The sequence below is a fragment of the Rhinoraja longicauda genome, chromosome 17 (genome assembly GCF_053455715.1).
Source record: "Rhinoraja longicauda isolate Sanriku21f chromosome 17, sRhiLon1.1, whole genome shotgun sequence".
NCBI lineage: Eukaryota > Metazoa > Chordata > Chondrichthyes > Rajiformes > Arhynchobatidae > Rhinoraja > Rhinoraja longicauda.
This window is the reverse complement of record NC_135969.1, coordinates 781,223-804,874: the sequence shown is the minus strand read 5'-3', so window position 1 is coordinate 804,874 and position 23,652 is coordinate 781,223. Positions and strand designations below refer to the sequence as shown.

The 23,652-nt window shown below is 45.9% G+C and overlaps 1 protein-coding gene across 1 annotated transcript in view; it reads right to left on the bottom strand.

Moving 5' to 3' along the window:
* Window positions 1–22,010, bottom strand: part of LOC144601679 (constitutive coactivator of PPAR-gamma-like protein 1 homolog) — a 162,133-nt gene extending 140,123 nt beyond the window's left edge. Inside the window, exon 1 of the mRNA XM_078413918.1 lies at window positions 21,365–22,010. Within this exon, the coding sequence (XP_078270044.1) occupies window positions 21,365–21,838 (474 nt within the window). The 5' untranslated portion in view covers window positions 21,839–22,010. The remainder of the gene's footprint in view (window positions 1–21,364) is intronic.
* Window positions 22,011–23,652: the final 1,642 nt, after the last annotated feature.

The window sequence follows — 23,652 nt, the reverse complement described above, 5'->3', positions numbered from 1 at the left end:
ATATTCTTGCTATTGAGGACGTGCAGCGTAGGTTTACTAGGTTAATTCCCGGAATGGCGGGACTGTCATATGTTGAAAGACTCGAGCGACTAGGTTTGTATACACTGGAATTTAGAAGGATGAGAGGGGATCTTATCGAAACGTATAAGATTATTAAGGGGTTGGACATGTTAGAGGCAGGAAACATGTTAGAGGGCGGCACGGTAGCGCAGCGGTAGAGTTGCTGCTTTACAGCGAATGCAGCGCCGGAGACTCAGGTTCGATCCTGACTACGGGTGCTGCACTGTAAGGAGTTTGTACGTTCTCCCCGTGACCTGCGTGGGTTTTCTCCGAGATCTTCGGTTTCCTCCCACACTCCAAAGACGTACAGGTATGTAGGTTAATTGGCTGGGTAAATGTAAAAATTGTCCCTAGTGGGTGTAGGATAGTGGGATCACTGGGCGGCACGGACTTGGAGGGCCGAAAAGGCCTGTTTCCGGCTGTAGATATATGATATGATATGATATGATATGATATGAAACATGTTCCCAATGTTGGGGGAGTCCAGAACCAGGGGCCACAGTTTAAGAATAAGGGGTAGGCCATTTAGAACAGAGATGAGGAAAAACATTTTTAGTCAGAGAGTTGTGAATCTGTGGAATTCTCTGCCTCAGAGGGCAGTGGAGGCCAATTCTCTGAATACATTCAAGAGAGAGCTAGATAGAGCTCTTGAGGATAGCGGAGTCAGGGGGTATGGGGAGAGGGCAGGAACGGGGTACTGATTGAGAGTGATCAGCCATGATCACATTGAATGGCGGTGCCGGCTCGAGGGGCCGAATGGCCTACTCCTGCACCTATTGTCTATTGTCTACTGACCAACGTGCTGGTGATTTCACAGATATCTTCAGCCTCTCACTCACTACCGAGATCCCCAACTGCTTTAAAGACATTGACAATAACGATGCTCAAGAAGAGGGCACAGCGCGCAGTGGTAGAGTTGCTGTCTTACAGCACCAGAAACTCGTGTTTGATCCTGATTACAGGTGCTGTCTGCACAGAGTTTGTACGTTCGCCTTGTGACCACGTGTTTCCTCCGGGTGCTCTGGTTTCTTCCCACATTCCAGAGATGTGCAGGCTTTTAGGTTGACTGGCTTGTGTACATTGTCCCCTATGTGTAGGATAGAACTAGTGTACAGGTGATCGCTGGTCTACGAGGAATCGCTCTAAACCCCCAGTAATGATCTGGACTCCCTTCAATTTGCCTATAGTCACAACAAACTGACAGCCGATGTGATCTCACTGGTTTTCGATTCTCTGCTGAACCACTTAGACAACAGGAATGCATCATCAGGCTGTTGTTCATCGACTACAGCCAATACGGCACGGTAGCGCAGCGGTAGAGTTGCTGCTTTACAGCGAATGCAGCGCCGGAGACTCAGGTTCGATCCTGACTACGGGTGCTGCACTGTAAGGAGTTTGTACGTTCTCCCCGTGACCTGCGTGGGTTTTCTCCGAGATCTTCGGTTTCCTCCCACACTCCAAAGACGTACAGGTATGTAGGTTAATTGGCTGGGTAAATGTGAAAATTGTCCCTAGTGGGTGTAGGATAGTGTTAATGTGCGGGGATCACTGGGCGGCACGGACTTGGAGGGCTGAAAAGGCCTGTTTCCGGCTGTATATATATGATATGATATGATAATACCGTCAATACCAACATCCCTTCCAAACTCATTGCCGATTTCAGGGAACTGGGTCCATACTTCTCTCTATACAACTGGATCCTCGACTTCCTCATCAGTAGATCTCAATCTATGAATTGCAACAGCACCTCTTCTCACTGACCATCCACACAAGGGCAAGTCAAGGCTACCTGCTCATTCTGTCCTCTACTCTCTCTATATGCCCATAACTCCGACACAGCTACGCCATCTTTAAATTTGCAACAATACCACAGTCATTGGGCCAACAATGAAGAGTCTGCTTACAGATGGGAGATCGATAATTAGGTTGGTTGGTACCAGAACAACAATCCTGCCCTCAATATTGGCAAGACCGAGGAGTGAATTGTTGACGTCTGGAAGGGAAAGCTGAGGGACCATACACCAGTCTTCATTGGCAGTGGAGAGAGTCAGTGGCTTCAAGTTCCTGGGCACACATATCCATCAGGAGGCAAAGCTGAGGGACCAGACACCAGTCTTCATTGGCAGTGGAGAGAGTCAGTCGCTTCAAGTTCCTGGGCATACACATCTCTGATGATCTGTCATGGTTTAGTTTTGTTTATTATAACTAAACTAAAGGTCCCAGCACATTGATGCAATTACAACGAAAACTAACCAATTCCTCAGAAGTTTGTGGTGTGCAGTAGAGAACATTGTGTCCTGGTTTTGGTCATTCGAATGATCAGGAATTAAGGAGAAGCAGAAATTGCTCAGCAGTTATTAACCTCCCCACCATCGAAGGAACCTACAGGAAGCACTGCTTGAAGAAGGTAGCTGATATCACACTAGCCTCGCCATGCTTTCAACTCACTGCTATTGGGAAAGTAGTACAAGAACCGAGGAAACCAGGTTCAAGAACAGCTTCTTCCCATCAATCATCAGGCCCTGAACCACCCTGCACAACCCTAAGCGTAACACTACCTCAGCACTAAACTACTTTAGGACTTTGCACTACTGAGGATGCATGACATACTTTGACTTGCGTGGTCTCGTTTAGTTAGAACAATTGATAATTTATTATATACTTATTTGTTGCATTGCTGTGTTTAATGTGCCTGTAAAGTTGCAGCAAGTAAAATTGTCATTTTTTGCTCCTGGTGCATATAACAATTCAATACATTTGATTATTCAAAACACTATAGTAAGAAAAATTGATGAAATTACTTGCACTAGTTTCAACTTTGTGTACTGCTAAAAAAGCAGAAATTCAGACCAGCTTTGTTAGGTCCACAATGCTAATCAAGATTTGTGTCACATTAAAAATATGACCTCGGGTTACATTGCTAAACTTCAACATAACAAATTCAATCAACTAACCACTGTTCCCTTGAGAATATGTTCTTGAATCCTCTAAATCATTGATGCTAAACAATTCACTACAGATGGAATCCACGGAATGTTCAATGATCGAAGTGCCTGAGATACATCGGTGGTCCTACATGTAAATGGGGAACCTTAGATTTGTGATATTTTCTTACGACATAGGAGGGCATTTGGGCCTACTTTGTCTATAATGGTAATAGGACATATCCCACTACCCTGTAATACATTCTTCCCATTAACTATCACACCCCCCTCAAATTCCCTGACTACATTAAGGGCAATTTACAGTCGCCAATTAACCTATCAGCACATTCTTGCAATGTGGAAGGAAACCCCAGCTCAAAACTGAAGCCGAGCCTCAGTAGTGAGGGAGCAGTATCATCAATGCCACCCTTCAACGTGAACTTTCAGGAAGACAATCCTTATTATTAAACGGTTGGAGAACAAATCAATATGTGCACCCCTAATAAATACTCTGTCCCCAAATTAAATTGAGAGGGATACACCATGGAAACCGGCCCATCAAGGACATTGCGACTATCCATCACCCTTTCATAGGAGTCTAGGTTATCCCGCTTTTACATTTACTCCCTACACACTAGGGGTAATTTGCAGAGCCCAATTAACCTACAAACCTGCACATCTTGGTGATGTGGGGGGAACGAGAGCACACAGTGAAAACACACATGGTCACAGGGAGAACGCAAACTCCACACAAGCTTGAACCTGGCTCTCTCGCGCAGTAAGGCAACAGCACTATCAACTGTGCTGACCTATTGTTTGATATAATCCTTCACAATGCACAATTGTAAACATTGTCTGACTGAATGCGAGAGATTGGCACAGTTAGCATTATTATAAGCATTCTAGGATTAGGATAAGCATTAGGATTAACAAGAGGAGTTGAGTATAGGAGCAAAAAGGTCCTTATGCAGTTGTACAGGGCCGTAGTGAGACCACATATGGTGTATGGTGTGCAGTTTTGGTCTCCAAATTTGAGGAAGGACATTCTTGCTACTGAGGGAGTGCAGCGTAGGTTCACTAGGTTAATTCCCAGGATGGCGGGACTGTCGTATGTTGAAAGAATGGAACGACTGGACTTATATACACTGGAATTTAGAAGGATGAGAGGGGATCTTATTGAAATATATAAGATTATTAAGGGATTGGGCACGCTAAAAGCAGGAAACGTGTTTCCGATGTTGGGGGAGTCCAGAACCAGGGGCCACAGTTTAAGAATAAGGGGTAGGCCATTTAGAACGGAGATGAGGAAAAACCTTTTCACTCAGAGAGTTATGAATCTGTGGAATTCTCTGCCTCAGAAGGCAATGGAGGCCAATTCTCTGGATGTTTTCAAGAGAGAGTTAGATAGAGCTCTTAAAGATAGCGGAGTCAATGGATATGGGGAGAAGGCAGGAACGGGGTACTAGACAATAGACAATAGACAATAGGTGCAGGAGTAGGCCATTCAGCCCTTCGAGCCAGCACCGCCATTCAATGCGATCATGGCTGATCACTCTCAATCAGTACCCCGTTCCTGCCTTCTCCCCATACCCCCTCACTCCGCTATCCTTAAGAGCTCTGTCCAGCTCTCTCTTGAAAGCATCCAACGAACTGGCCTCCACTGCCTTCTGAGGCAGAGAATTCCACACCTTCACCACCCTCTGACTGAAAAAGTTCTTCCTCATCTCCGTTCTAAATGGCCTACCCCTTATTCTCAAACTGTGGCCCCTTGTTCTGGACTCCCCCAACATTGGGAACATGTTATCTGCCTCTAATGTGTCCAATCCCCTAATTATCTTATATGTTTCAATAAGATCCCCCCTCATCCTTCTAAATTCCAGTGTATACAAGCCCAATCGCTCCAGCCTTTCAACATACGACAGTCCCGCCATTCCGGGAATTAACCTAGTGAACCTACGCTGCACGCCCTCCATAGCAAGAATATCCTTCCTCAAATTTGGAGACCAAAACTGCACACAGTACTCCAGGTGCGGTCTCACCAGGGCCCGGTACAACTGTAGAAGGACCTCTTTGCTCCTATACTCAACTCCTCTTGTTACGAAGGCCAACATTCCATTGGCTTTCTTCACTGCCTGCTGAACCTGCATGCTTCCTTTCATTGACTGATGCACTAGGACACCCAGATCTCGTTGAACTCCCCCTCCTCCTAACTTGACACCATTCAGATAATAATCTGCCTTTCTATTCTTACTTCCAAAGTGAATAACCTCACACTTACCTACATTAAACTGCATCTGCCATGTATCCGCCCACTCACACAACCTGTCCAAGTCACCCTGCAGCCTTATTGCATCTTCCTCACAATTCACACTACCCCCCAACTTAGTATCATCTGCAAATTTGCTAATGGTACTTTTAATCCCTTCGTCTAAGTCATTAATGTATATCGTAAATAGCTGGGGTCCCAGCACCGAACCTTGCGGTACCCCACTGGTCACTGCCTGCCATTCCGAAAGGGACCCATTTATCCCCACTCTTTGCTTTCTGTCTGTCAACCAATTTTCTATCCATGTCAGTACCCTACCCCCAATACCATGTGCCCTAATTTTGCCCACTAATCTCCTATGTGGGACCTTGTCGAAGGCTTTCTGAAAGTCGAGGTACACCACATCCACTGACTCTCCCTTGTCAATTTTCCTAGTTACATCCTCAAAAAATTCCAGTAGATTTGTCAAGCATGATTTCCCCTTCGTAAATCCATGCTGACTCGGAATGATCCCGTTACTGCTATCCAAATGCTCAGCAATTTCGTCTTTTATAATTGACTCCAGCATCTTCCCCACCACTGATGTCAGACTAACTGGTCTATAATTACCCGTTTTCTCTCTCCCTCCTTTCTTAAAAAGTGGGATAACATTTGCTATCCTCCAATCCACAGGAACTGATCCTGAATCTATAGAACATTGAAAAATGATCTCCAATGCTTCCACTATTTCTAGAGCCACCTCCTTAAGTACTCTGGGATGCAGACCATCAGGCCCTGGGGATTTATCAGCCTTCAGTCCCATCAGTCTACCCAAAACCATTTCCTGCCTAATGTGGATTTCCTTCAGTTCCTCCATCACCCTAGGTTCTCCGGCCCCTAGAACATTTGGGAGATTGTGTGTATCTTCCTCAGTGAAGACAGATCCAAAGTAACGGTTTAACTCGTCTGCCATTTCTTTGTTCCCCATAATAAATTCCCCTGCTTCTGTCTTCAAGGGACCCACATTTGCCTTGACTATTTTTTTCCTCTTCACGTACCTAAAAAAACTTTTGCTATCCTCCTTTATATTATTGGCTAGTTTACCCTCGTACCTCATCTTTTCTCCCCGTATTGCCTTTTTAGTTAACTTTTGTTGCTCTTTAAAAGAGTCCCAATCCTCTGTCTTCCCACTCTTCTTTGCTATGTTATACTTCCTCTCCTTAATTTTTATGCTGTCCCTGACTTCCCTCGTCAGCCACAGGTGTCTCTTACTCCCCTTAGAGTCTTTCCACCTCTTTGGAATAAATTGATCCTGCAACCTCTGCATTATTCCCAGGAATACCTGCCATTGCTGTTCTACCGTCTTCCCTGCTAGGGCCTCCTTCCAATCAATTTTGGCCAGCTCCTGCCTCATGCCTCTGTAATCCCCTTTGCTATACTGTAATACCGACACTTCCGATTTTCCCTTCTGCCTTTCCATTTGCAGAGTAAAACTTATCATGTTGTGATCACTGCCTCCTAATGGCTCTTTTACCTCTAGTCCCCTTATCAGATCAGGATCATTACACAACACTAAATCCAGAATTGCCTTCTCCCTGGTAGGCTCCAGTACAAGCTGTTCTAAGAATCCATCTCGAAGGCACTCTACAAATTCTCTTTCCTGGGGTCCATTTCCAACCTGATTTTCCCAGTCTACCTGCATGTTGAAATCTCCCATAACCACCGTAGCATTACATTTTTGACACGCCAATTTTATCTCCTGATTCAACTTGCACCCTATGTCGAGGCTACTGTTTGGGGGCCTATAGATAACTCCCATTAGGGTCTTTTTACCCTTACAATTTCTCATTTCTATCCATACTGATTCAACATCTCCTGATTCTATGTCACCCCTTGCAAGGGAATGAATATCATTCCTTACCATCAGAGCAACCCCACCCCCTCTGCCCACCTGTCTGTCTTTTCTATACGTTGTGTACCCCTGAATATTCAGTTCCCAGCCCTGGTCCTCTTGTAACCATGTCTCAGTGATCCCTACAACATCATACTTGCCCATGACTAACTGAGCCTCAAGCTCATCCACTTTATTTTTTATACTACGCGCATTTAAGTACAACACTTTAACTTCTGTATTTACCTCCTCTCTCACATCGTTCACAATTGGCCCTGCCCTTAATTTCTTTTCCGCTCTAGAACTTCTGTTCCCATTCTTCCGAGAGTCTTTTGCAATATCTCCTGTATTCCCTTTGACCTCATCTTCATATTCACAATTTGTTAACCCCTCCCCCCCACTACTTAGTTTAAAGCCACAGGTGTCACACTAGCAAACCTGCCTGCCAGAATGTTTGTCCCCCTGCTGTTAAGATGCAACCCGTCCCTTTTGTACAAGTCACCCCTAGCCCAGAAGAGATCCCAGTGGTCCAGAAATCTAAATCCCTGCTCTCTGCACCAGCCCCTCAGCCATAAATTCATACCCTCTATCTCTCTGTTCCTGGCCTCACCAGCACGAGGTACCGGTAGCAGTCCAGAGATAACCACCTTCGACGTCCTACTTCTCAGTGCTTTTCCCAACTCTCTAAACTCCCGCTGTAGCACCTCCTTCCTCTTCCGCCCGACGTCATTCGTGCCCACGTGCACAACGACTTCAGGTTGATCGCCTTCCCTCACTAGGATTTTCTGAAGCCGGTCTGTGATGTGTTGAACCCTGGCACCAGGGAGGCAACAGACCATCCTCAAGTCCCTCCTGCTGCCACAGAATCTTCTGTCCGTCCCTCGGACTATGGAGTCACCGACCACTACGGCTCTTCCAGACTTCGGTCTCCCCTGTCGAGTATCCTTGCCAACAGGTCCGCCACTCGGACTGGAAACGTCTTCTGCCCCGACAGTTCCCAAGAGGGTATACCTATTTGCAATAGGCACAGCCACCGGGGTCTCCTGTAGTCCACGTCCACTCCCCCCTGAAACAGTCTCCCACCTTCGCTCGACCTGGACCCTTGGCGTGACAGCCTCACAATAGGTCCTGTCGAGGAAACTCTCGCATTCTCGGATGGCCCTGAGGTCATCCAACTGCCTCTGCAACTCCACCACATGTCCATTCAGGAGCTGCACCTGGACACAGTTCTTGCAGGTGTAGCTCCCAGAAGCTCCAGCGACGTCCCTGTCTTCCCACATCCTGCAGGAAACACACCGCACCAACTTTTCCGCCATCACCTTGTGCCTATAACCAGCTCTGGCTTAAAACAATGGTATCCTCCTCACCTCAGCCTCCTCGCCGAAGACTCGCAGCCAAAGACTCGCACTTTTCTCACTGGGCACTTCCCTCACTGGGCTGCACCTGAACAGGGCTGCACCCTTTTGCAAGTATTGCTTATATTACCAATTAAATTGCCTGATTGTCCAATTTACCTGACTTCTCACTTAAACTAGCACTTACTTTAGTGCTCAGCCAACGGGCGTCCTTGCTCTGCTCCCGGACTTTTGAAATTGACTGATTGTGGATGATCAGCCATAATCACAGTGGATGGCGGTGCTGGTTCAAAGGACCGAATGGCCTACTCCTGCGCCTATTATCTTTTGTCTATTTTATTTAATTATCTATTTTATTTAAAATTGAGCTCAGTAGGAGGGTGACATCTTGAGAAAATTGTAAAAATGACCTCCATGCATCAACAAGGGGTAAACAATTGCTAAATACTGGAAGTGCATCTAAAAAATAAAGACTACAGTTCCAATGCAAGTATTTCAGTTTCACCCTCCTCCCCCGGTCCAAAACTGGAAAACATCTGGATTTGGAGTAATTAGAGCTCAATGTAGATCTTCACAAAATGGTCACTGCCTTTTTCTCTTTTAGTTCTTGATCATCATTTCTCAACAGATAGGCTGTCTAAGCCAACTTCATTCTCCCTGATGATCTATGTAATAAAACTATAACCATGGTCCTTAGCATTTCATCTTCTAATTATTTTTCCCCCTCTGTCTTCCCCCATCCCTGTGCCACATAAATGATAGTCATCTAAAATAAATGTATTAAGTAAATTAGAATTTAATCAGAAATAATTGTTTCAATCATTAGCTTTAAATTTCCCCCACCTACACCTATTGCATTCTAACGGAGTGCCCATAACATACATGTTTTGTGTTTCAATGTTCAATGTTTTCTTGACATCATGAATAGGAGGGCTGCTCGTGCTTGTCGGACATAATCCACGGGGCTTCATCAAATTACATGATTGGTTTAAGAATTAAGCTACACAAAATTCTTTTTCCACAGAGCGAGGACACAAGTGAGCATTGTCTTGGCGTTTTAAACAGATGCGTACATTTGCAACATGATTCACCATTCTATATTCATTTTGAACCTTTTCCACTCTTCGCCTGGAAATATCCTTATGGGGAAATATTCAAGAGGTACATTTTGCAACCTTTGGAAATTTTGCAAGATAATCTGGAGGAGTAGTCGGCCAAGGCAAATATCTAAGGAATTTGAATGATTGCACATTTTTCATTTCTTAAAATGTAAACTAATCAGAACTAAAAATCTAGCCAATTCTCTCAGAGAATGTCATGTTTTTGACCTTCTTTGTGCTGTTGTAATTGAGGTAGATGTGATAAGGAAAGTGGTTTCTAACAGTGAGATGGTGAAGAAGGTTTAGTCAAACAATATTGATAGAAACAGAGCTAACATTTCAGGATTAGTGACCATTGATCGCAAATGATAAAGTCCCCAAACTCAATCATTAATTGTATCACTCTTCAAAGATACTGTCTGATCAGACAGATAAATCTAAAATCTGTCGCACTTGGCTTAGAAGCACTCTCTCTACATGGTTCAAATACATAAGCAAAATAATTAAAACAGTGAAACAAGCAACTGAGGAGGGTGTTATAACAGTATAACCAGCACTTGTGTTGATGGTACGTGTTGGTATGGCATACTGGCACCTCTACAGTTACAAACAAATTGATGTAATAGCTTCATGTTAACTGTTACATTTGTACCGGCAATTTTACAATAAAAAACAAAGTAATATTAAGTTATTTTTGCCCTGCAAGTGTGGTGTGCTAACAATTTCTAGATATTTCACATTCCAACCAAAATATCCTCAGTGACTTGGTATATTTGCCATCTAATTGTTTCCAATTTCCAAAGCAAATGAATTATGTATGGTCCACGATCCTGTGAAAATGAGGGCATCAGCTAAATCTAGCATAACTTTTCATTAAAAGCTATTTTAGTTGCTACATTAGGGACACCTGGAATGGAAAGAAACACACAAAAATGTGTACATTTAAGCAAAACGTGCAAGATCAAAATAGTAAAGCAAACAACTAATGAGCTTGAACAACTAACAAGTACACAGGGTTCCTTTCTGACATTAACATTTCCCATTGTACAATTCCCCTACAATGACCAAAGCAAAACGTGATAGCCACATGAGGATGCTAGATGCAACATAAATTTTGCACCAGCCACGTTATCTTGCGATGCGTCAGTATCAGAGGTATTAAACCAATGAAATAATGAACAGCCTCATTCAACTGCATGTGTGGAAAGAGTGCCACAAGAATGATGGCATGCATCAGCAGCGCAGAAGGCTCCCATAACATTGGTCTCTTGCTAAACATTTTTTGAAGCCTAACATCTTACCTAGATTACCTATACTTCCTACTTAAAACACAGTAAAGACAGTGGAAGTTTTAATACGTGAAGAGACAAGCCACTGATGAATGCACAAAGGAAATGTCAATCATACCCCCTCACCTGTATCCACCTATCACTTTGCTTTGTCCCACCCCACCCCCACCTCACTTTTCAGCTCCCTACCACAATCAGCCTGAAGGGTCCCAGACATCCCAACATTTGATTTTACAAATTCATAATTTTGATGTCCAAAATTCAGAATTTTACATCAAGATTCATAATATGGCACGTAATGCAACTTTTCAGCAAAAAAAAAAGTATGCACGCCAAATGCGCTGTGCTACATTCATGTGTGAAAAACGACTATTATTTCCAACAGTCTGTAGTTCTTGGACTACATGTACAATGTCAGACCTATCATGAGTATATTCTGCTATTTATAGAAAGTTATTGAACAGAAATACCTTTTGCAACACAAAGAAAAAATTGTTTTGTTTTGTTTTTTCTATTTTGCTTTTTCATTACAAATCCCAATTCTCTTGGTATTGAATAAAAGAACAATGGTCATAAAATGTATGACTAAGTTATGAAGAAAGAGTTGATATATGCGACTCGACTAAGCATACGGAAGCACTTGTTGAAGTAAATTCGCACATTAATTGATAATCAGCCCAAAAAGGTGGTAATTGGCTTTTCAGCTGTGTTTTATATTTTAATCCCATCTTAATTAATATAGTTATATAATCTCGCACTTAAATATTTTTTTTTCTCATTACAGTTCCACCACTGATTTTCTGGCACTCTTGGTTCCAGAGCTTTGCTGGTTTATCCAGCCGGCCAAGGAAGTCGGCTATGGGGATAGATGTGCTGGCTCCAGCTGGGCTGGAGTTCCAGAGCCCCGGCCGCAGGTTGCAAATTCAACCCACCGATCGGCCATGGAAGTCCCGATGAGGCCGAGATTGGCTGCCTTACCCAGCCGAGGTGCCACATTTTCGGGGAGACTTCCAGGAAGCGGGGGATTTATCGCGTAATCCCTAGCGACCACTAGCGGCCGAATTGACAAATTGCAATTACCGACAGTTTTGCGGAAAAATGTGAGGTGAAATCGGAATGGTGGAAATGAAATAAGAAAGTGGAAACTTTCCGCCAAATTCGGAAGGTTTGGGAGGGGTGGGGTCCTAACCCAAAACATTGTCCATCCACTTCTTTCACTGATTCTGTCTGACACACTGGGTTACTCCAGCACTTTGTCTTTTGCTCAAAATTTCAACATCTGCATTTCCTTGTGTCACCTATTTTTGTGATGTTCAAATTGAGTATTCAGTTGGATTAAAATAGTGAAATATTGAAGATTCTATAATGGTTATTAAACTGACACAAAGCAAGCGTAAATTGGATTAATTGATGGGGAATATTACGTGCGTCCCATCAGATTCTGAATCAGAGAAAGTATATTAAACTTTCATGAGACCTTATACATGGGAATTTGTGCTCAGAGTCAGACGATATAGGCGAGGTACTAAGCAGGTACACTGCATCTGTTTTTACCAAGAAAGAGGACAGGAAGGACAGTGAGATCAATGTGGACAATACTAATATGCAAGGGCTGTTCAAGGTTAAGAAGGTGATGTTGGGGCTCTTGAAGCCCCTGGGCCTGATGAGATCTATGCCGGAGTACTGAGGGAGGAGAGGAGCTTGCAGGAGGCTTGACAGAGATCCTGACGGACTAGAGAGTAGCTAATGATGTTCCATTATTTACAAAGGGAAGTAGAGAGAATGCAGGGAATTATATGGTGGTGGGGGGAAACGTTAGTAGTAGGGAAGCTATTGGAGGTGGTGACGAAGGTGATCAATGAGCATAGGGGAATGGATTAACTACATGGATTTAGTAAGGCATTTGATAAAGTCCTCAATGGTAGGCTAATCCAAAAGAATAAGATGCACAGGAGTAACAGTGACTTAGTCATATGGATGTATAACTGATTTACTCATAGGATGGCAAATATATCAGCCAATGAAATGTGCAGAGAAATGACAGATGGACTTTAATCCAAGCAAGTGTGAGGTGTTCATCTTTTGAATGTTCAAAGCAAGGGTCAAATACACAAAAACTGTCAGGACTCTTAACAACATTGATATGTAAGGGGATCTTGGAGTCCAAGTTCATAACTCCCTGAAATTGGCAACGCAAATAAATAGAGTGGTAAAGCAGACGTATGATATGCTTACCATCATGGGTCAGGGCATTGAGTACAAGAGTCAAGAATTCATGATGCAGCGTTATAGGAATTTGGTAACGTCACATTGGCAGTACAGTAAACACTCGTTATAACGGATCACAGTGGGGAATGGTGTCCATTATTGGTGGTTGTCTGTTATAACCGACCAAGGTATTATCATTGTATGTAGTTGAAACAAAGAACTACAGATGATAGTTTATACACAAAGTGCTGGAACAACTGAGCAGGTCAGGCAGCATCGCTGATGAACCTGGCTAGGTGACGTTGGGACCCTTCTTCAGATTGATTCAGTCTGCTGAGTTACACCAGCACTTTGTGTCATTTCGCCTTAAAATTAGGTGCGGATGCCGCCCGTGTGCACCAACGAGTCCTTCTTCAACGGTTCACGGGATTGCTGTAGACAATGAAAGCCCTTTTCTCAGGATGGAAACATCAAATACTAGAGCATACCGCATGGTGAGAGGGGGAATGTTTAAAGGAGATGCAAGGGAGTTTTTTAAAAAAAAGAGGGCAAGTTCTATGTTATCAACCATTCCTCAGCCCACCTGGCCAATCGATCCAGATCCTGCTGCAATCGTTCACAACCATCTTCACTATCTGCAAAACCACTCACTTTTGTATCATCAGCAAACTTGCTAATCTTGCCCTGTATGTTTTCATCCAAATCATTGATGTAGATGTCAAACAATAACGGGCCCAGCACCGAACCCTGAGGCACACCACTAGTCTCAGGCTTCCAGTCTGAGAAGCAACCTTCCACCATCACCCTCTGCTTCCTTCCATGGAGACAATTTGCTATCCATTCAGCTATCTCTCCATGGATCCCATGCGATCTAACCTTCCAGAGCAGCCTACCATGTGGAACCTTGTTAAACGCCTTACTGAAGTCCATGTACACAACATCTACAGCTCTGCCCTCATCAACCTTTTTGGTCACGTCCTCAAAAAAATCAATCAGATTTGTGATACACGACCTCCCACGTACAAAACCATGCTGACTGTCCCTAATCAGTCCTAGCCCATCCAAATGCCTGTATATCCTATCCCTCAGAATACTCTCCAGTATCTTACCAACTACAGGTGCTAAGCTCACCGGCCTATAGTTCCCAGCATTTCCCCTGTCGCCCTTCTTGAAAAGAGGTACAACATTTACCAACCTCCAGACTTACGGCACCTCTCCTGTATTTATGGGTGGTGGTGGAAGCAGATAATAATAGGCATTTAAGAGACTTTTGGATAGGTACATAGATATGCAGGCAATGGAGGGAAATGGATTGTGTGCAGGTAGGTAAGAATTGAATTTGGCAAGATGGTCAGCACAGACATTGTGGTCCGAAGGACGTGTCACTGTGCTGTTCTTTGGAAACATAAATCGCCAAATATCTCATACAACAGTGGTGCCACTTTATTCAGACACAAAATGCATGTCAAATGGTCTGCACTAACTGTGGACATCTCCAGGATATCCAGGTTTATGAAACATATTTTGCATAACATACATTAAGCCAAATGTTTAAACATTTAAAAAACAATCCAACAAACCAGATTCTCCTGTGTTACAAAGCCCTGTAAAACCTTTCCTTTTATACCGTGAATTTTAGTCCCTGAAAACTCACTGTATAAAAAGTTTACCTTTTGGGTTTTTTTGCCTTTGTTGCTCTACCAGATTCTCCTGTGTTACAAAGCCCTGTGAAACCTTTCCTTTTATACCGTAAATTCTAGTCCCTGAAAACTCACTGTATGAAAAGTTTACCTTTTGGTTTTTCTTCCTTTGTTGCTATACCATAGCTCTTAACCCTTTCATCCAAGGGAAAAGCTTTATCTTGCCATATCCACCATTACTTTAAATATTTCTATCAGATCCCCTCACAACCTTCGCTGTTCCAAGAAAAAGAAACCAGTGCCTATGCAGTCTATACACGTAATTGATGTCTTTTATCCCGGGAAGCAAGATTCCTCGATTTCTGGATATCAACTTGTAAGGCTTTAACACAATTTTAGAGGCCAATTAAGATATAAACCCGCATGACCTTGGGAAGTGGGAGGAAACCGGAGCACATCGCTGTCATAGGGAGGTCGTGCAAACTCCACACAGACAGCAACCGAGGTCAGAATTGAGCTTGGGTCTCTGATGTTGTGAGGCAGCAGCTCTAACAACTGTGCCACTGTGCTGCCCACCATTGTATCCCGTTTAAAGTTAAGCTCTCTGCATGTCCTCTTCTGACTCTTCCAATCAAATTTTGGAACCGCATCTTATAATATTAAATGTGATCTGCCACCTTTCCACCAGCCTACCCAAGTGTCCTAAAGTCAATTCCAATCTTCATCACATTTCGTTCAGCATCCGCAAATTCGGAAATTGTGCCCTAAACTGTGAAGACAAGTAATGCCCAATGCACACTTCTCCACTGTCTACAAACTATTACAGGCCCTACCGTCGACTTTCCAGCAACTGGAAAAGGCTTCTGTAAATTGCCCCTCGTGTGTTGGATGAAAAACTGGGATAACATAGAACTAGTGTACAGGAAATCGTTGAACAGTATGGGCTCATTAGGGTAAAGTTAAGCTGCATCTCTAAAACGAAAACTTAATTTGACATGATTAGCGTTCAACTATTCATTCTGGTTTTCCCCATTAATGCTTGTTAAACTGAAAGCTAATTCTGTCCCTGATTTTGCTTCTAGAGCTTTGCACATGATCACGGTTAAATTGATCCATTTAGAATTGTTAGGTTTTTAGCTCCAGGCTTTTTGAACAAAATGTCATATTTGCAATCATCTGTATCAATTATTATAACTATTTTTTTTAAAAAAATCTTTGTTGTACTTTTGTTCTACGTTTTGTTGTATTGTATTGTTATTCTTAGTGTGCTATTTTGTACACCTGCTAAATAACTTACAAATGCAATTATTTTGTAAATGTTGGTTGTACTGGAAAAAAAAAAAAATATATTTTTTTAAAATATTTGCAATCAATGGGCATTGCTCAATTTATAAATGTTTGGAAATTTATGGCCAAGATTTTTGATTTCTTCCCTTTCTATCCTCAGCAATGTGGGATGCAAGCCGTCAGGACTAGATTATTTGTCGACTTTTAGTTTAATTTAGTTGATTGTCACGCGTACCGAGATACAGAGAAAACTTTTTTGGTATTGTGCTATCCAGACAACGGAAAGACTATACATGATTACACTCAAGCCACGTGCAGAATAAAGGGAATAAAGTTTAGTGCAAGATAAAGTCCCGTAAAGTCTGATTACGTCCGAGGGTATCCAATGAGGTAGATGATAGGCCAGGATCACGCTCTATAAGAAAATAACTGCAGATGCTGGTACAAATCGATTTATTCACAAAATGCTGGAGTAACTCAGCAGGTCAGGCAGCATCTCGGGAGAGAAGGAATGGGTGACGTTTCGGGTCGAGACCCTTCGTTGGTGATAGGATGGTTCAGTTGGTATTTTTTGTATCCATTTTTGACCTCTCCAGAATTGTAATGATATCTTCCTCTGCTAATGCTTCAGTGGCATCTTCATTCTTTGTAAAGACTAATGTAAAGTACTCAACCAAATCCACTATCTCTGTGGACCACCTCCCTCCAATAACACCTGCCCTGATTAGATGCCAATTGCATGCTTTTGGCTTATTCATACTGGATCTTTGCTTCTGATGAATCCTTTCTTACTTCCACCATCTTTCTGTAATTATAGTCATAGAGTTGTACAGCATAAAAGGTAGACACAAAATGCTTGAGTAGCTCAGCGGGTGAGGCAGCATCTCTAGGGAGAAGGAATCTCCAGAACTGCAGTCTGACCCGCTGAGCTACTTTTGTGTCTACCTTTGATTTAAACCAGCATCTGCAGTTCTTTCCTACACTTCCTGTACAGCATGGAAGCAGGCCCTTCAGACCAGCTTGTCCACTTCATGCGTGCATTCGACCAACATACCCCATCGACACTGCCTGCCTGCGCTTATCTCATATTCTTCTAAACCTATTCTGTCCATGTACCTGTCCAAATGTTTTTTAAATGTTGTGATTGTACCTGCCCCAACTAGCTCCTCTGGCAGCTCGATCCATACACCCATCACCTTTGGTGTACAAAAACTTGCCCCTCACATTCCTATTAAATCTTCCACCTTAAGCCTATTTCCTCTGATTGTTGATCCCCCACTTTGGTTGGAATTCTCCGTGCATTTACCCTATCTAACCCATGATCTTTTGCATCTCCGTAAGATCACCCCTCTTCCTCCTGCGCTTCAAGGAATAAAATCCTAACCTGCTCAACCCGAGTCCTGCCAACTTCCTTGTTAATCTTCCCTGTACCATTTTCAGCTTAACAACACTTTTCATTTAACAGGGTAACCTAAACGGAACATAATACTCCAAATGTGGCCTCACAAATGTTTTGTACAACTGCAACATGACCTCCCAACTTCTATACTCAATACATTGACTAATGAAGGACAATGTGCCACAAGCATTCTTGACTACCCTATCTCCCTGCGACACCACTTTCAAGGGACTATGTACCTGCACTCCTAAATCCCTCTTCTCCCCAGAGCCCTGCTATTCACTGTGTAGGTCCAGCCCTGCTTTGATTTCCCAAAATTCAACACCTCGCACATCTGTATTAAATTCCATTAAGCATTCTTCAGCCCACCTGCCCAACTGATTAAAATCCTGCAAGCTTTGATAATTTTTTTCACTATCTACGATGCCATCCACTCTCATGTCATCTGCAAACTTGCTGATCATGCCTTGTATAATCAGCCTGGTATCCATTTACATGATCAATTTGGCATCTGCCATTATGGTCTTTCTACCTGCTCTACTTTACTCTCTATCCTTTGATTATCCAAGGAATTCTTGTTTTCTCTATCCTTCTCACTCCTTTCTGCTGCAACATCTCAACCATAAAAGTTTGTTTTTCCTAAACTGATTTAATTTAACATACAATATTCCAACCATCTGCCTGTCCATTATAATGATGTTTAGGACTATTATTCAAAATATCTAAAAATGACAAGACACATTTAGTTTAAAGAAACAGCATTGAAACAGGCACTTTGGCCCACCGAGCCTACACTGACCATCGATCACCCGTTAATCCAACATTCTCATCAACTCCCTGCACATTAGGGACGATTTACAGAGGCCAATTAACCTACAAAGCCACACGTCTTTGGTATGTGGGAGGAAACCGGAGCACCTGGAGAAAACCCCAGTGGTCACAGGAAGAACGAACAAACTCCAAGAGGACAGCACCCAAGGTCAGGATCAACCCCAGACACTGTGAAGCAGCACCTCTACAGCTACACCACTGTGCTACCAAACATTATTACAATGTTATTTGGAAAAAATGCTTCAAAAAGCTAGGTAAGCCTAAAAATCCAGTTAAAGCAATCTGTAGATGTGAATTGTAAACCAAAACTCTGTCAAAGTAAAAAACAGTATCAACACTGCAGTAAAGCAGATTACCTGCTTATAATAGTTCATGGGACTACGCTGTGCTCCAATACGTTGTGCTACCTCTTACCACAGTGCATTAGAGAAAGTACTAAAAGACTACCACCGCCATTGGAGAAAGTGTGCAAATGTAAAATATATGCCATCTCAAGATCAGTACTTTCAATATCTACGTATAAATGTCACAGCAACAATTATTGTTCCAATGCATCTGGTGTTCAGTAAGGGCGGTTCAATAAACAAAACATCAGCTCTATTATTTTTTTGACTGGTTTAGCGCCAAAACCGATCCTATAACCTCAGGTGCAATGAGCTGCTTCTTCATGATTGAATTGTGTTAGCACAATGCCTTTATTCCCTCTGTATAAACTTCACAATGGGCTGAAAGAAAGTCTTGCAGCATGAAACATTTAATTCTGTTTTCTCAGATCGGCGGGCTGCAACTAAAGTGGAAACAAGGAACTACAGATGCTGGTTTACAAAAAAACACACAAAGAGTTGGAGTAATGCTGCAAGTCAGGCAGCATCTCTGGAGAACGTTAATAGTTGAAGTTGTCGGTCGGGACCTTTCTTGAGTCTGAAGAAAGGCCCCGACATGAATCATCACCTGTCCATGTTCTCCCGACACGCTGCCTGACCAACATCATCTATCCTGTTCTCCAGAGATCTGCCTGAGTAACCCCAGCACTTTGTTTAGAGATACAGCATGGAAACAGGCCCTTTTCCCACCGAGTCCACCCTGACTATCGATTACCCGTACACCAGTTCTATGTTATTCCACGTTTGCATCCTACACGCCAGGGGCAATTTACAGAAGTCAATTAATCTACAAACCTCACATCTTTAGAATGCTGATCTCCTGCAGCCTCCATTTGTTGTCTTCCAGGCTTCCTTCCTACCACCCGCCTTCCCTTCACTCTAACAGGAACATGCGTGCATTGAACTCTCACTATCACACTTTTAAAAGCACCTCACTTTCCTGACATCCCTTTGCCCACAAACAACCTACTCCAATCAACTTTTGCAAGCTCCTACCTTATACCATAAAAGTTGACAGTGCCTCAGTTCAGAAATTTAACTTGTGGATCTGCCCTTTCATTATCCACCACTATTTTAAAGCTAATAGAACTGTGGTTGCTGGACCCTAAATGTTTGCCCACTGACACATCAACCGCTTGCCCTACCCAACTTCCTCAGACTAGGGTGGCACAGTGGCACATCAGTAAAGTTGCTGCCTTATAGTGCCAGAGACCCGAGTTTGATCCTGCCTACAGGGGCTGGCTGTATGGAGTTTGTACATTCTCCCTGTGACAAGGTGGGTTTTCTTCGGGTGCATCAGTTTCGTCCCATAATCTAAAGACGTGCAGGTTTGTAGGTTAATTGGCTTCTGTAAATTATCGTGAGTGTGCAGGGTAGAACTAGTGAACGGGTGATTGTCAGTCGGCGTGAACTCGGTGGGCTAAAGGGCTATTTCCACACTGCATCTCTCAAACTAAACTAGGTCAAGCATTGCCCTCTCCCTTGTAAGGCCCTCTGCATATTGCACAAGTAAACTTTCCTGAACACTTTTGACAAATTTCGCCCTGTATTAGCTCCTGGCACTATGGCAGTCCTCTATATAAATATAAGATAGACACAAAAAGCTGGAGTAACTCGGCGGGGCAGGCAGCATCTCTGGAGAGAAAGAATGGGTGAGGTTTCGGGTAGAGACCATTCTTCAGACTGAAGAAGGGTCTCGACTCGAAACGTCACCCATTCCTTCTCTCCAGATATGCTGCCTGTCCTGCTGAGTTACTCCAGCTTTTTGTGTCTATCTTCAGATTAAACCAGCATCAGCAGTTCCTTCTTGCACAATATATAATATAAATTGATACATTTGTGGATATTAAGGAAATTAGGGATATTAGGTTTGTATATTTATTGTATGTCAGTCATGATCTTGACAAATGGCAAAGCATGCCCAAATAGTGAGATAGTCTGCTTCTATGTTCTTATCACAATACAATCACAAGATCAAAGCTGCTGGCCCATCAACCTCTGTAGTTGATCTGCAGCTGCCTCTAATGTAAACACTGCCAGCCGCAGACTCAAGTACGGGCAGATTCCTCAAGATTGTCCTAATGGGAAGTCATTCTCTTAGAACATGCTTAACAGCAGCTTCCAAAGGGCAACAGGTAATACATGGGAGACACAGGAAACTGTAGATGCTAGAATCTTGAGCAAAATACTAAGTGCTGGACGACCTCAACATGTCAGTCTGAAGAAGCAGACCAACCTGAAAGCCTGTCCATTTCCTTCCACAGCCTGACCTGCTTAGTTCCTCCAAGTAATACAAGAGCCTCATGCATGGAATACCAAAAATGATTGTATGATGATCAAAAGGCAATCCTCTTTTATTTCGATTTCTGCAAACACATTGTTATTTTTAGTTTTTAAAACAATGACTAGATTGGATATATACAAACTTTGATATAGACACAAAATGCTGGAGTAACTCAGCGGGACAGGCAAACCTTTACGTTGTCCGATTCAATGGCTTAGTAATACAATTTCTTGTTATGATATAATCCTGAGCAGTATCGACAGCCTGATTGTTTTTTAATGAATGTTAGTTTGGGACAGGAATGTTAACAAATTGTTGCTGCTACCGCAAGTCCCTGGAGTGGAGTCCTTCAATTTGAATGACATGTGTTGCACCCAAACCCACAGCAGAGCAACCCACGGAATGTGAACCGAGGGCGGGGATGTGCAGGTTAGTGAATGAATGCGTGTAGGCCGAGCCTGCATTTACCTTCACACGGAAGCGGAGCAGAGCGAGGCGGATGCAGTGACTCATACAGACAGGGGGCAGGAACCATACTTTGGGCGGCGGGGTGCCCTTGTTGTGGACGTGGCTGATGATCTGCTGGGCCGTCTGCCTGTCGTTGATCTGCCTCTTCACCCACTCGTGGATGCGGGGCTTCTCCAGCGCGCCGTTGAAGTAGACGACCAGCTCGATGTTGCCGCTGAGGCAGGCCTTGGCCAGGGAGGCCAGGTAACTCAGCATGTGGTTCCACTGCCCGCCGCTCACCCAGTCGTTGTAGAAGCCGCCGTACAGGCGGTGCAGGCAGTTCTCAGCATCGAGCAGCAGGCGCAGCGGGCAGTGAGGCGGCCTGTTGCGGCCTCCACCCACCAGGCTACCGCGGGCCAGCTTCTGTAGCTCCACCGGCACCACAGCGCTGGCGCAGTGCTTCTCCATGTACTCCTGGAAACCCTGCACGCCCATGGCCGCCGGCAACGCCTCAACGAGGGGAGCAGCGGGCCGGGCAGGGCAGGGGGTCGGCAACGGGCCGGGCAGGGGGAGCGCCGGGCGGCAGTGAGCGGGCAGGCAGGCGGGCGGGGGGAGTGTGCAGGGAGCGCGCTGTCCGCCGCCATGTGCTTCACGGCGCCATGTCGGAGCCGCCGCGCACGCGCACGCGCACCTCTCTCCCGCCCGCCCTGGCGTCAACGTCCCACAAGAAATAAATCACAAATGTGTGGGAAACAACTGCTGGTTTAAATCGAAGGTCGATTACAAAATGCTGGAGTAACTCAGCGGGACAGGCAGGCAGGCAGGCAGGCAGCATCTCTGCAGAGAAGGAATGGGTGACGACTCTACTTCAGACTGAAGAAAGTTCTCGACCCGAAACGTCACCCATCCCTTCTCTCCGGAGAAGCTGCCTGCCTGCCTGCCCGCCCTGCCTGCCTGCCCGCCCTGCCTGCCTGACCCGCCCGCCTGCCTGCCTGCCCTGCCCTGCCCTGCCTACCCGCCCTGCCCTGCCCCGCCCTGCCTGCCCGCCCTGCCCTGCCCCGCCCTGCCTGCCCGCCCTGCCCTGCCTGCCCGCCCTGCCCTGCCTACCCGCCCTGCCCTGCCCCGCCCTGCCTGCCCGCCCTGCCCTGCCCCGCCCTGCCTGCCCGCCCTGCCCTGCCTGCCCGCCCTGCCCTGCCTACCCGCCCTGCCCTGCCCCGCCCTGCCTGCCCGCCCTGCCCTGCCCCGCCCTGCCTGCCCGCCCTGCCCTGCCTGCCCGCCCTGCCCTGCCCTGCCCCGCCCTGCCCTGCCCTGCCCCGCCCTGCCCTGCCTGCCCGCCCTGCCCTGCCCGCCCTGCCCTGCCCTGCCCCGCCCTGCCCGCCCTGCCCTGCCCCGCCCTGCCCCGCCCTGCCCGCCCTGCCCGCCCTGCCCTGCCTGCCCGCCCTGCCCTGCCTGCCCGCCCTGCCCTGCCCTGCCCCGCCCTGCCCTGCCCTGCCCCGCCCTGCCCCGCCCTGCCCCGCCCTGCCCGCCCTGCCCTGCCCTGCCCCGCCCTGCCTGCCCGCCCTGCCTGCCCGCCCTGCCCTGCCCTGCCTGCCCGCCCTGCCCTGCCTGCCCGCCCTGCCCTGCCCTGCCCCGCCCTGCCCCGCCCTGCCCTGCCTGCCCGCCCTGCCCTGCCCTGCCCTGCCCTGCCCTGCCTGCCCTGCCCTGCCCGCCCTGCCCTGCCCTGCCCTGCCCTGCCTGCCCGCCCTGCCCTGGCCTGCCCGCCCTGCCCTGCCTGCCTGCCCGCCCTGCCCGCCCGCCTGACCTGCCTGACCCGCCCTGCCCGCCGGCCCCTGCCCTGCCCTGCCCGCCTGCCTGCCCGCCCGCCTGCCTGCCTGACCCGCCCTGCCCTGCCCTGCCTGCCTGCCCGCCGCCCGCCCGCCTGACCTGCCTGACCCGCCCTGCCCGCCGGCCCCTGCCCTGCCCTGCCTGCCTGCCCGCCGGCCCCTGCCCGCCCGCCTGCCTTGCCCGCCCGCCTGACCTGCCCGCCCGCCCGCCTGACCTGCCCGCCTGCCCGCCCGCCCGCCTGCCTGACCCGCTGAGTTACTCCGGCATTTTATAAATCATAAATAATTGGTTCTGCATTTCAACAGTTCAACAACAGTTCAACAGAGCTTTATTTGTCATTCGGTACCAAGTTACCGAACGAAATTACATAGCAGTCACACACAAAAAAGAACACAAGACACACGACCCCAACACAAACGTCCATCTCAGTGACTCCAAACACCCCCTCACTGTGATGGAGGCAACAAAACTTCCACTCTCTTCCC